General features: G+C 51.4%; 1 protein-coding gene across 1 annotated transcript; it reads right to left on the reverse strand.

The window, feature by feature from the left end:
* Positions 1-319: 319 nt before the first annotated feature.
* Positions 320-14,186, reverse strand: CATSPER4 (cation channel sperm associated 4). The gene is made up of 10 exons (XM_049618898.1): positions 13,885-14,186; positions 13,687-13,761; positions 13,066-13,209; positions 8,846-8,947; positions 4,303-4,400; positions 4,027-4,147; positions 3,683-3,816; positions 2,262-2,436; positions 1,066-1,277; positions 320-749 (listed from the first exon to the last, which is right to left on the reverse strand). Exons 1-10 carry the CDS (start codon positions 14,056-14,058, stop codon positions 320-322), a joined length of 1,665 nt encoding a protein of 554 aa, XP_049474855.1. The 5' UTR covers positions 14,059-14,186.
* Positions 14,187-14,246: the final 60 nt, after the last annotated feature.

The following is a 14,246-nucleotide window of genomic DNA, read 5'->3' on the forward strand; positions in this document are numbered from 1 at the left end:
ATATATTTATTTTTTTTTTTTTTTTTTTTTTTTAAGAGGGGGGGAAAGGGAGCACAAGCAGGGGTAGTGGGGCAGAGGGAGAGAGAGAATCTTAAGCAGGCTCTATGCTTATCCCAGAGCACAACACAGGGCTCAATCCCATAGCCCTGGGATCATGACCTGAGCCCAAATCAAGAGTCAGACCCTCAACTGACTGAGCCACCCAGGTGCCCCAAGAGGAGGCCATTCTTATGCACCCTGGAGAGAACCCAGGGGCCCTCTGCCCCCAGTGGGCCTAGGTATCTGCCACTAAGCAGAAACTGAGCTGGCTCAAGCCACCCTAGGAAGGGGTAGGTTTGAAGGCATTAGAAACATAAGTGGCTCCATGGGAGAAGCCTGAAGGGAGCCGGCAGAGGCTCTCTGAGGAGGAAAGGGTGGAACCTAACCGATCAGCTGTGGCTGAGGGAGTGCAGTCCGTGCACAGAAGTCTAGAAGGTAGACCTGTCTTGAAATCGACAGAAAGTTTGACTAATGGGGCAGAGGCTGAGCTGGGTGGGGTGGCTGGACGAGCACTTATTGGGTAGGAGAGGGAAGCTGCATGCACCTTATCCCTGTTGATGAGCGCAGTGATCAAGTCTTGCTGGCAAGTCATGTCGTGGATGTCCAGGGAGGACCCACTCGCCACCGACAGGCTCAGGGACACATGCTTGTGCATCAGCTCCTCCTCCTGCTCCTGGTTGAAGCGGATGGAGCGCACCTCCTCTACTATCCTGGGGGCAGAGGGGTGAGTACTTTCCGAGGGCTGAGGGAGTTTGGAGGGGAAGGAGAAAAAGGGGGGCAGACCCCACATCTCTTCCCTGGCATCCACCCCGCTTTGCCCTCCCCCCTCACTCCTATGGAGATCCAGCCAAAGTTGTGTGCTCACTTGGGATGGAAGAACAGGGAGGTCTGGGGATTCTAGCTCCTGCACCCACAGACCCTGGTCAAGTAGGGCCCCAGGGCCCATGTTATAGAATGGTGATGGCCCCGAGGTCTGCGCTCAGCCCAGACTTCTGGGACTCGGGGTACCCCCGATACCCGGCCTACATGTTAAGCTCATCTCGGATCTCCTTGTACTGCATCAAGTTCTCCTGTATTGCCTCGAGCACCAGGTAAAAGTTGTCACAGGTGTTTTCCGAGAGGTTAGACAGGTTGCCCCCCGTAAGTGGCTCCTGGGGGAGGCCAGACATCTCCAAACGGGCGACCGCACAGTGCACCAGTGGCAGGTAGTTACTTCCATCCTCCTCCTCCTTGCCTGTCTGGGAAGAGGGAAACGGGGAAGGGACAGAGCTCAGCCGACACCCCTCCCCCAGTCCCTTCCTGCTTGGCTTCGGGGAGGATGAGTCTCCCAGGATACCAGGGTTCTAATGCCCCTCATTGAGCTCCAACAGATCTTAGCCTCCCTACGCTGTTGGTGGGAGGCTTCAGATGCATAAGCCCTTTCCCTACCTCTTTGAAAATTCTTAGCCCCTTTTCAAAATTTAGCACCCAGTTTCCCTCCTGATAAATCCTACCCGGCCAACTTCTAAAGCCCTGTCTACTCTGAAGTCATAGCCCACAGCCGTCAACATTTTGGAAGTACTCCACCCTCCACCCCCACCGACCTTTTGGAGGTTCTACCCCTGAATGAGTAGCACTGCAGCTAACATTTAATGAGTTGTATGTGTGTGCCAACTACTGTTCATTTATCTCCATAATTCTCATGATAGTCCTATGAGAAAAGAACTATTATTATTCCCATTTTGCAGAAGAAATTGTGGCTTAAATTGGTTATCTGCCCAAAGGTCACCCAGCCACTCAGTTTTGAGTTGCCATAGACATAAGGCATCTAGGGGGCGCCTGCGTGGCTCAGTCAGTTAAGTGTCAGCTCTGGTCATGATCTCATGGTTCATGGGTTCAGGTCCCACATTGAGCTCTGTGCTGGCAGTGTGGAGCCTGCTTGGGATCCTCTCTAGCTCGCTCTCTCTCTCTCTCTCTCTGCCCCTCCCCCGTTGTGCACGCGCATGCTCTCTCTCTCAAAATGAAAAAACTTTAAAAACCTAGGAAATCCATACCCCTCAGATGTCACTCAAGGTAGGGCATGCTGCCCCCAGGTCTCAGGCTTGACTTTCCCCAGGCCCTCGAGTGTGGAAGCATGTGCATGTGCGCTCACATACACACATACACACACATATGTGCACATATACACAGTCAAGTCAGTATATTCTGCGCCCTCCTCCCTTCTGCCCTTCCATCCCACTCACCTCACGGAAGGTTGTCTGATGCAGTTGTCCGTGCTCGCCTGCCTTCATCATTTGCTCCAGATTGGTGGTCACCACAACGACCAACAGGTTGATGCCAATGAAGGCACCGATGGTGATGAAGACGGCGAAGTAGACAGCACCCCCAATCTCCATTGCGTACTCTCTTGTCTCCATCCTGGAGATGGCAGACAGGGGCCCTTTGAGCCTCGATTTCCCCATCTAGGAAATGGGGACACTACCTCAAGGCCCACTGGGTCTTCTGCTACCTCACTGCTGTTGTGCTGATCGAATGCCTGTTCCTGACTGTCATAGCAGTTGCTCTTTGTTGAGCACACAGGGCCTCAAGCCAGCCCTCTAAGGTGGGGATGTGTCCATCGGCATTATCAAGTTTAATTTACTGGCTACACTCTTTATTCACGATTTTCTTATTTTAAAAAATAACTCAAGCTCATAATAGGAGAATTAGAAGGAAGATATATAGGAAAAAAACCCATCTACTATTAATACCTTGTTATGAATCTCCTATAAGATATTTTCCTAAAGAAGAGGTCTTTCTTTCTCTCTTTCCATACACACACACACACACACACACACACACACACGCACACACGCATGCGCGCGCATATAGAGATACTCTGTGCCAGGCTCTATGCTAAGAGATTTAAATAGATTTTCTCTGTTGATCCTTACAGCAATTCAGACACAGTTAATTACAATAATCCCCAATCAGCAGGTGAGGAAGCTGAGGCTCAGAAGAGAGATGAAGGAATTTGTCCAAGGTTGCATGGCTAGTGTGATGGAGCAAAGACTCAAAAGCCCAGCCTCCAGTATACCTTTATTTACACTCTATGATTTTCCCACTACCTACATCATAGTGGGTGGTGCCCACAGAAACCCTTTCCCAGCTGTGCTTCTAGTCTCACAAGAGATAAAAAGAAATCAGTCAGGAGGACCCACTTCCTAGAGTGCACTGGAAACAAATAGGGTAATGGAAAAGAACAGAACCTGGTGGCCATCTATGGCCCCAAATGGCCTTGGGCAGCAGGTGTAAGAAAGAATGAAATGAGGCTCTGAGTTCCCAGGAATCCAGGCAGCTTGGTGGGCTCAGGTGTGGGCTGGGAGGCTGTCCTGAAACCACAGAGCTGCTCTCTTGCTCAAGACCTACCCAGTTGTTTAGCATGACAGGGGAAATGATGAACAGGCCTGCAGTAGGACTTTGAACAGGTGGAATTTCAAGGGGAACAAGGCTTCAAGCAGGCCACAAACCCAGAGGCCCCAGTCTCAGGGGTCTCCCTTCCCCCAGTTTGAAGTTCCAGGCACCCCCCTCCTGCTGGGCACACCCTCATCCCAAGCTCTGGACCACCCACTCCCACTGCCTCGCCCCACTGGGTTGGGGGCCCGGAAGCCCCACAGACACTCACTGAAAGTCCCTGTAGATGTCCACCCAGCCATCTTGGGTGATGCAGATGAAAAGGGTGTACAGGGCAACCTGCATGTTCTGGAAATGCATGGGCACAAACGCACCAAAGAGAGTGACCCCGAACACGGAGAACACCTGCCAGAGAAACCAGAGAAGATGCCTGGACTTCACCCAGGGACCTTGGGGACAGGACATGCACATGCCATGCAAATGAACACCACCAAGGGAATGACAGGGATTCAGGCCCATAGGCCTCTCCTCTTCTTCCAGACACCCCTGTATCCCCAGTGACCCAGGGGCCCTGCTCAGGGAAGGGGAGGATTGAGGGCAAGGGAGGGCACTGACCAGCATGAAGAAGAGGATGAGGGTCATGATATTGGCCATGTCAGGCACCGACTGCAGGATGACACGGATGATCCGGGCCAGAGGTTCCACCGCCATGCACACGTGCACCAGACGAAGCGCCCTGTGGCACAGCCTCTCAGGGGTGCCCCCTGGCCCCTCCCAGACCCCTCCTCCCCCCTGCCCCCTGACCTGCCCAGACAGGCAGAACTGATCCCCACCTCATCTCCTTCCCGGGGTCCAGACAGTTCCCCTTCTTCTCCCGAGTTCCCAGCTCACCTGAGGGTATAGGTGATGGAAATGGAACTGAGTTCATTAATGAAGAACCCCAGGAGCAAGATAAAGATGATCAGGAAGTTGAGGATGTTCCAGCCGTCCTGGGAGGGTTGGGGGGGCCAGCCCCAGTGGGGTCTATCAGGCCCAGCCTGTGGGGACATCCTGGGCCTGCCCTCCCACTGCCCCAAGGTTGGGAGGCTCAGTGTTCCTCTCAGAGCAGGGCCAGTCATCTGCCACCCACTGCTGTTACTTATCTGCATTCCCCAAACGTGCCACAAAACACACATGCACTCCCTGTCTCGTACGTGTGTCCACGGCCAAGTGCAGTCTCAGAGACACACAGTGGAGACTCTCACGTATACACAGCTAGTTCCTAAGCTGGGCAGCCACCTGGGCTAGCGCACTGCTGAAAATGGCCTTGCCCTACGGTTAGGTGACAGGAGAGCGTTCGGATGCTCCAGGCTTTGTGTGGCTCACACTATAATTAATAATACAATAAAAGTAAATACTAATAAAAACATTCAAGAACACTACTTCAGTAGCTAGTTCAGAAGTACACTAGCCCTCACTGTACGAGAGAGAGAGAGAGAGAGAGAGAGAGAGAGAGAGAGACAGGAAATTTTTACAAGCCCTCTGTCCAGTAAGGCACAAAGTTACATAGGGGTGGGGACTGAGGAAGGAGCCTCATGTATGAAAAGTTCAAGCACAGCCACGAAAGGGGGAATTTATCTAACAAACAGTGGATACATTTATGTTTCAGCCAGTGATCCCACTACTAAAATCTGACCCACGGAAACTCTGGTTCAAGTACAAAATGACACCTGTGTAAGGCTGAAAACAACTAAAGTGTCCAGCAATGAGACACCGATTGAATAAACCACGGAGCATTTATTCAATGGAGCGCTGTGTAGCAAAAAAGACAAATGGGAAATATCTCCATGTACTGATACAGAAAGGTTGCCAGGATCCATTAAGTGACAAAAGCAAAGTGCGAGGGGAGGGAGGAGGGAGGCAAAGGCAAAGGAAGGGAGGGAGAGGAGGGATGGAGGACAAAGGCAAAGGCAAACTAAAGTATACACATATTAGCTTATGATCGCAAAATACACACTGATAGGCTATAAATCTAAAAAGATTACCTGGGGTGGAGGGGAAGAGATGAAGGGAGGGAGTGGAAGGAAGAATTCTCTGTGTACCTTTCAATATAGTTTTCGACCAATCTATATCTGCATTAAATATTCAAAAAGAAAACTTTTTTTTTTTTTAACGTTTTATTTATTTTTGAGACAGGGAGAGACAGAGCATGAACAGGGGAGGGTCAGAGAGAGGGAGACACAGAATCTGAAACAGGTTCCAGGCTCTGAGCTGTCAGCACAGAGCCCGACGCGGGGCTCGAACTCACGGACCGCGAGATCATGACCTGAGCCGAAGTCGGCCACCCAACCGACTGAGCCACCCAGGCGCCCCAAGAAAACTTTTTCTAATGGGAAAAAAAAGTTCTTAAACGTATCAGGTAGAACAGTGAACACAAGCCCTCCTGGAATCCCACATTCGGCGTGCCTGTGCCTACACGTACATCAGGAGACGCAAGTCAGCCTGGCCACAGATCCGGCGCTCTAACCAGCCAGTATTAAGCTCCTACTATACGCCAGACCCTGCACCGGATCCTGAGGATACAAGGAGATTTCTGCCCTGCAGGGCACACAATTTCCAGGAAGACAGATTGACAGTAAATTGAAACTCCATGTGAGAGAGATTGTCAGGGAGACACTGGGAGAGGCGGGAGGACTTCCTGGAAGAGAAGATCTCTGAACGAGTCTGAAGCTGTAAGCAGGAGTAGAGCAAATGAATAAAGTGGCAGGGAGCTTTCATAGACGAGAGGTCAGCTTGGACAAAGGCATGGAGGCAAGAAGCAGCGGTGTGTGCGGATGCGTGAGGGTGCGTGTGCGTGCGTGTGCGGATGCGTGCGTGTGCGGGTGCGTGTGGGTATGCGCTGGGGAGTGCAGCTGCAAGCAGTCTGGTAGCCGGAACTTCAAGGGCAAGGCAGGGAAAGATGAGGCTGCAGAAATAAGCAAGGGCCACATCGTGGAAGGCCTTAAGCACTATAAAGCCTTTCGACCTGATCTATAAACAACAGGGAGCCAGGGCAGGATTTTAAGGATACTTTGGCCTGTGCCTTGGGGAGATTACTTTGATGGGGGGTGGGGTGGGGGGGTGGGGAGGGGTATCCTGGAGGCTAAAGCAACATCCTAGTGGGAGAAGACCAGGCAAGAGCTAGAGAGGGGTAGCAAAGAGGCAGAAGTGGCAAGACGTTTGAGAAATCGTTAGGCGGTGAAACTGATTAATAGGCTGTGGGGGTAAGGAGGAAAAAGGAATCCACAAGAGTAGAAGAAAAGGAAGAGCTGGGGACAAAACTTTGGGGATTCCTACATGGTGGGGTCATATTTTGAGATATTAATTTACAGGCTTTCCACTTTCCTGCATTTCCTCTTTCCCTCCCCCAGCCTCCCCCCTCCACAACAGCCAGGGGGGTGAGGGAGAAGGAGGCAGAAACAATCTCTAACAAACCCTGGTTTTCACCCTGGTCCCTGATGAAGGTTAGGGTTTAGGACATGAGTTCTCAGCCAGGGATGATTTTGCCCTCCAAGGGACATTTGGCAATGTCTGGGGACATTCTTGGTTGTCACAACTAGGAAGGTGCTAAGTGGCATCTAGTGGGGAGAGGCCAGGAATGCTTCAGAACACCCTCCAGTGCACGGGACAGCCCCCACAACAAAGGATCATCCAGGCCAAAAGGTCTATAGTGCTGAGGTTGAGAACCCTGGGTTTAAGGGACAAGCAGAGTGACTGGGAGGAGCACAAGATTCTCAGGCTTGCTTCAGTTCCCTTGTCCTAATGAAAGCCTGGGGGTTAACCTTGAAAGTGCAGGCCCCCTGGGGTGCCTGGTTGCTCAGCCCATAGAGGGTGTGACTTGCGATCTCAGGGTCCTTTGTTGAGTTCAAGCCCCACACTGGGCGTGGAGCTTACTTAAATAAAAATTAAAAAAATTAAAGAAGCATTGCTAAGAAAGTACAGACCCCCTACTGCTGCTGAAAAAAAAAAAAAATCTCAAGAAGATACAAAGGAAGAAATGTTTTCTCTTATGGAACAGATGTCTGCCTGCCTCCAGGGCTAATTCTGATAAAGTGGACCATTGAAATGTTCACACAAAGCACCGTACCTACTCCCCTCCCCTCGAGTGAGGAAACACTAAGGGTGTGCACCATCCCTTCAATTTTCTGTTAATGAACATCCTTGCAAATGTTATTTGCACAAAGCAGTCTTTAAGACGCCCAGACTTCAGCAATGTTGTTCTGGGTTCAACTACACCGTGTTCTGTGAACCTCTGACCCCTGGAAAGCTTAGAATTCTAACTGGTTGTCCTGGTAATGGTATTAAAAAAATTTTTTTTAATGTTTATTTATTTTGAGAGAGAGAAAGAAAGAGAGACAGACTGTGAGCAGGGGAGGTGCAGAGAGAGAGGGAGACACAGAATCCAAAGCAGGCTCCAGGCTCTGAGCTGGCAGCACAGAGCCCGACTCGGGGCTCAAACCCACAAACCGTGAGATCATGACCTGAGCCATGAGATCATGACCTGAGCCAAAGTCGGCCGCTCAAATGACAGTCACCCAGGCGCCCCCTGGTAACTGTGTTTAAATGATACTTCCTTTTTTTGAAAGGTATAAAGACTTGATAGTCTTGTTGTTTTTTTAATATTTTATTTTAGGGGTGCCTGGGTGGCTCAGTTGGTTAAGCAGCTGACTCTGGCTCAGGTCATGATCTCGTGGTTCATGACTCGAGCCCCATGTTGGGCTCTGTGCTGATCGCAGGAGCCTGCTTTGGATTTTGTGTCGCCCTCTCTCTCTGCCCCTCCCCTACTCATGCTCTGTCTCTGTCTCTCTCAGAAATAAACATTAAAAAAACTGTTTTATATGCTTGAAAAAAAAAAGATTTTATTTTAAGTAGTCTCTATACCCAACATGGGCTTGAACTCACAACCCTGAGATCAAGGGTTGCATGCTCCACTGAGTGAGCCAGCCAGGCGCCCCTAATAGGTTTTCTTAAAGCCTCTTCTCAAACATGGCCAAAGGCAAAATAAATCCCTGGACTTCAGAAATGACTTGACCATAGGGGTTTGCACAAGTGCTCACAGAGGAGGGGCAAAGAGAGAGGGGTAGAGAGAGAATCCCAAGCAGGCTCCATGTGGTCAGCTTAAAGCCCAATGAGGGGTTCGACCTGGGGCTCAAACTCACGAACCATGAGATCATGACCTGAGCCAAAATCAAGAGTCAGACACTTAACTGACTGAGCCACCCAGGTGCCCCAGTACAAATTACTTTCTGCTGCATCACAGACATCTCAGAAGTGGTTGGTCTCTCTCTCCACACAACACACACACACACACACACACACACACACACAGACCCTCAGCTCGTAGGACCAGAAGCCCAAGGGTGGGGTGCAGTCCCTAAGGAGTTGGGGTGATGGCAGAAAGGACCCAGGATCTCACCTTCCAGAAAATCCAGAAGCCATTTAACCAGCCGAGGAGGACCTCACAGATAAGGATGGTCAGCACAATGTCATCTATGGTAGAGAACAACTCATAGTGTTTCTATATGAAAGACAGAGAAAAAGAGAGGGGCAGAGAGGTCAGTGGCACAGAGCCTGGGCAAGGCCGGGCAGGGCGGCATCTGTCGGGGGAAGGGCAGGCCTGTACTCCTGCTGCTCTTCATCAGCAACTTTGCAGCTGCCTTTAGTCCACATTGTCCATGTACAAGCCAGGCACCATGCTAAGGCCCCACATGTGTCATTTATGTCAGCATCACCATCATCCTCCAAAGTGGGCTTTATTCCCGTCTCACAGATGAGGAATCAGAGAGGTGCCTGAGGCCACAGAGTTAGCAATAAAGACTGTTGTCTGACTATAGGGGCGCCTGGGTGGCTCAGTCGGCTGGGCGTCCGACTTTAGCTCAGGTCATGATCTCGTGGTCTGTGAGTTCGAGCCCCGCGTCAGGCTCTGTGCGGACAGCTCAGAGCCTGGAGCCTGCTTCCGATTCTGTGTCTCCCTCTCTCTGGCTCTCCCCCACTCACACTCTGTCTCACTCTCTCTCTCAAACATAAGTAAACATTAAAAAAAAATTAAGAAAAAAAAAGACTGTTGTCTGACTATAAACCTTTGCTCCTAACCTCTGGAGCAGGGGTACTTGAGAAAGGGAGGTGGCTGAGAGGCAGAACAGGCTCCAGGATTGGAAGGAAAGGCCCTGGCCGCTGAGACAGAGGGCACCAAGCCTCATCCTTCCTTCTCTGGTTGTCCCAGCGACTCCTGCTGCTTTGTCTCCCAAATCTCCCAGACAAGGCCTGACCGACTTCCTGCATATGCCCCCCGCCCCCCACCGCCGGCCTACTCACGGGTCCAGTTCCCTGGGTGGATGGACTCATGGATGGATGACCATGACCTTGAATTCTGTTTAAAATCCAACTCACTGGGGCTCCTGGGTGGCTCAGTCGGTTAAGCATCCAACTCTTGATTTCGGCTTGGGTCATGACCTCCCAGTTCGTGGGACTGAACCCCACATTGGGCTTGGCACTGACAGCATGGAGCCTGCTTGGGAATCTCTCTCTCCCACTCTCCCTGCCCCACTCCAGCTCTCTCTCAGTCTCTCTCAACATAAATAAATAAACATTAAAAAAAAAAAAAAAATCCAGGGCGCCTGGGTGGCGCAGTCGGTTAAGCGTCCGACTTCAGCCAGGTCACGATCTCGCGGTCTGTGAGTTCGAGTCCCGCGTCAGGCTCTGGGCTGATGGCTCGGAGCCTGGAGCCTGTTTCCGATTCTGTGTCTCCCTCTCTCTCTGCCCCTCCCGCGTTCATGCTCTGTCTCTCTCTGTCCCAAAAATAAATAAAAAAACGTTGAAAAAAAAAATTAAAAAAAAAAAAAATCCAACTCACTTTCCCCCAATCTCCCATGAAGCTGTAACCCTACTATAGTTTGTGACCCTGTTAACAGCTCCCAGCCTCCAACTCCACCCTGGCAGTTACCAAAGTCCCTTGGACTCCTCTCTTTCTCCACTTCCATGGCCAACAGACTCAGTGCCTCAAGGTTCACTACCACACGCAGAGGCCTCCTGGTACCCACAACCTTGCCATCACCCATATCCACCGGCCAATGAGAGGCTGGGCAGAGTTTCTTAAACCCGGATGGGAGATTAAGGTTTTGGGCTCCCTGCCTGTTCCAAATTCCCTAAGGGTGTCATGGGCCAGGGATGTCGGTCTATAACAAGGAAGAGCTTTCTGTCCCCTCAGCTCCACCCCGCTGACTCCCGGAGGCAATAAACTCTCTGCACTATTTGCTGCAAGAGCTTCCTAAATACTCCATCTGCCTTCTCCAAGTCATGAGCATCCATGGCTAAATCAGAGTTGCTTCCTCCACCCACAAGCCTGCTATGGCTCCTAATGGCATAGGGACAAGGTTCAAAACCAGTCTGGTATTCACAGGCCATGACTTTCATGGACACATATCCTACACCAGAGGTTTTAGCTAGCATTTTTTGACTGGGACCTATAGTAAGAGGTGAATTTTGTATTTCACATCCTCCCTCTTTCCCCCTCCCTCACTCTCTCTCGCGTGCACACACGTACAATTTCTATTTCATTCTTTTTCATTCTACTTCATTCTGTATCAGAATGCTGGTATCTGCAGTCTGAACTGATTTCACGATCCGTTGAGGGGTTGAAGCTGCCTTGTAGTTCTACTCGTGCTGCAATCTTGGCTGTTGGGTGTCTGCCTCCACCGCATGGGAGGCAGCTCCTGTCAAGGCCACAGGAACTAAATCCAAGGGATGCTCCATGATCCTTCTCTGGCCTCCTCTCTTGCCATTTCTGGCCCCAGACCAGACAGCACACTCTCCTGGGTCCTCCCCACTCTACTGGTCACTCCTCCTCAGTCTCCTTTCATGCACCTCCTCCATTCTCTGTCGTTCAGTTGGAGACTCTCCTCAGAGCTCTGTCCTGGCGTTCTTCCCTTCTCACTGGATATGCTCTTCCCAGGTGACCTCGTCTACTCCTTTAGCTTCTGGCAACCATCCACCCAGACGCTGGCAGCCCTCACGTTGGAGTCTCCACCCCCCGAGCTCTCAGCAGGATCTCAGAGTTGAGCTCTAACCTCTCACTAGACATCTCTATGTGGATATTGCATGGGCGCCTCAAATGCTACTCAATTCAAAGTGACCTCGGCATTCTCCCCAAACCTACTCATTGTCCTATGTCCCCACGTCTCAACAAACAGCACCGTCCCCACACAGTTACTCAAGCCAGAAGTATAACTTCTTGCTCTCTCCTTCCCTACACGTGTGAGATGATGATGTATGTTAAAAAAGGTGGCACACATAGGAAGTGCTTATGAAGTGTTTGCTATAAAGAAAAGCAGTCGGGAGGCCCATGGATTCAACTCCTAGAGAATTTCAAATGCACGTGACCTCTTTTACCAACGGCCATGGCCCTGGTCCAAGACCCACCATCTTTCACTAAACACCACAACACGGTCTTGCCAGACCATCTTGTCCCATTCTTGGCACTCTCCCTCCCGTGGTCCACACTGTAGCAGCCAGTGTAAGTTTTCTGAAACACACGTCTGGTTATGTCACTTTCGCGCTTTAAACCCTTCCCTGACTTTCCAACGACATAGGATAGAGGCCATCCTCCTTAAGATAACTTAAAAACCCCGCACCATCTAGCTGTTGACCATCTCTCTGAAATCATCAGCCACCACGTTGGACATTTTTAAAACACTGACTTCAAATAGCATAATTCACGTATGTAGTATACGCCTTGTAAAGAAATTAAAACATGGATAAGACCAAAGTCATACTGGACTTCCAGACTGACACACAGAACTCGCTCACAAGCTGTTTTGTCCACCCTAAACACTCTTTCCCACCGCTCTTTGCCTGGCCAACTCCTACTCACTCTTCGTTCTCAGTGGAAGCATCCTTTTCTCCAGGAAGGCTTCCCTGACCCTACCGGGATGCTTACTCTGAGCTCCCATGTACTCTGACACTCAGGCATTTGTAATGACGTGCACGAGTCTGAGACAGGATTGGGTCTGCTATGATCATGCCCGGAACCCCAGCACAGAGTGATCCTCACTTTGTGACTATTTGTTAAAATGGGATACCCTTGGTGTGCCTGGGTGGCTCAGTCAGTTAAGCCTCCAACTTGGGCTCAGGTCATGATCTCACGGTTCATGGATTCGAGTCTCACATTGGGCTGTCAGTGCAGAGCCTGCTTGGGATTCTCTCTCTCTCTCCCTTGCCCTCTATGCCTCTCCCTCACTTGTGTTTTCTCTCTCTCTCAAAAATAAATAAACTTAAAAATGTGTGTGTGTATGTACATATATGTGTGTGTGTGTACACACACACACACACACACACACACACACACACAATGGGATACCTTTCCCAACCAGGCACCCATTTGTCTGCCTCTGCTCACACCATTTTTCTCCTGCCCTTCCTCTTCACAAATCCAATGCCTTCCTCAAATCTGGGCCCCCTCCACCACGAGGTCTTCCTTGATCTCTAGTTCCCTGGAACATCAGAGCTGACAGGCCCTTGAAGAACATTCAATCCAATCACCATGAACACATGAGGAGTCTGGGGCCCCGAGAGAAAAGTGCCTCACCCAGCCCTTGCCCCATTAGATCAGTGGGGGCAGAGGTCAGGCTGGAGTCCCACCTGGCCAAGGAAGGAGTTGGTGCGCAGAGCAATGGTGATGGCGTTGACCACCAGCAGCAAGGCCAGCAGCAGCTGGAAGGCTGGGTGACGAAGCAGCTGCTTGATGTACATGCGAGTGATGAACTCCTGCATGTCCCAGGTATCCTGGGAGAGGGCGGGGGACCTTCCTTCAGGCAGGTGTCACGGTGGGAGGCCTCTGCCTGGACGTTTGTTCTCAGTGAATGGGGTCCTGGGTGGGGGGGCCACTCTAAGGGGAGAAGTTACCTGAGAGGGGTCATGAAATGGGGGCATCAGTGTAGGGGTCACTACCTATACGGCCACTAAAAGCGGGTGACTGCTGGGGGATCTTTGTGGGGATCATTGGAAGGGAGACTTCTGGGGTCTCTGCTGGTGACTGTCATCATATAAGGGTTCCCGTAGGGAGCACTGCCTGGCGGTTACTAACATGCCATGAGGGGGCCAACACAGGGATCACTGTTGGGGAGGGTCCTCAGGGGGGTTGTTTAGAAAATAGAAGGGGGCAGACTTATTCTGATGGCCTGTTGCCCCCTGGGCACAGCTGCAGAAGGGTGACTGTGGGGTGGGGGTCGCTGCCGGCTGCAGCCCAGGCCTCCTCCTTACCCTCGCGCTAGTGATGTCTCTGCGGTTGATCAGTACTTGCTCCTCTGTCCGGGTGTAGGGCTCGTGAGTGGCCCTCTGTGAGGGTGAGGAGAAGGCCCATCAGTGCGGCCACTGCCCCTGGGGACCCAGTGCGGTGTCCTGTGCCCCACCCTACGCTGGTATGCCCAGCTTGGGTGGGCCGAGGCAGGGGCCACCTACCATGACGTTCAAAGGTTTGATATTGATGTCGGTCCACTGCTGCCACCAAGTCCTTCGGTTTTCCATCATAGCTGCTCGTCTCCTCCCACTTACCAAAGAAACTTCATTCCAAGTGGCCTTGCTCCCCCTCGTGGTGAGATCATAGAGGACTCTGTGACCTCCAGCTGTCTGCATTCCACCAAGGAATTCTGACTGTAAGAGAAGCTCCTCCCGCTGACTCCCCTTGGTCCCCAGGGAGGAAGCCAGGGACACTAAGGGGCTGGGCTGCGGTCAGCGGTCAGAGGCTGATGGGAACAGGTCAGGTCTCTTGTGCGGCCTGGATGGAGAGACACAGGGGCATGTCCCTGCTCTGGGTCCAGGAG

The sequence above is a fragment of the Panthera uncia genome (assembly GCF_023721935.1).
Source record: "Panthera uncia isolate 11264 chromosome C1 unlocalized genomic scaffold, Puncia_PCG_1.0 HiC_scaffold_4, whole genome shotgun sequence".
Taxonomy (NCBI): domain Eukaryota; kingdom Metazoa; phylum Chordata; class Mammalia; order Carnivora; family Felidae; genus Panthera; species Panthera uncia.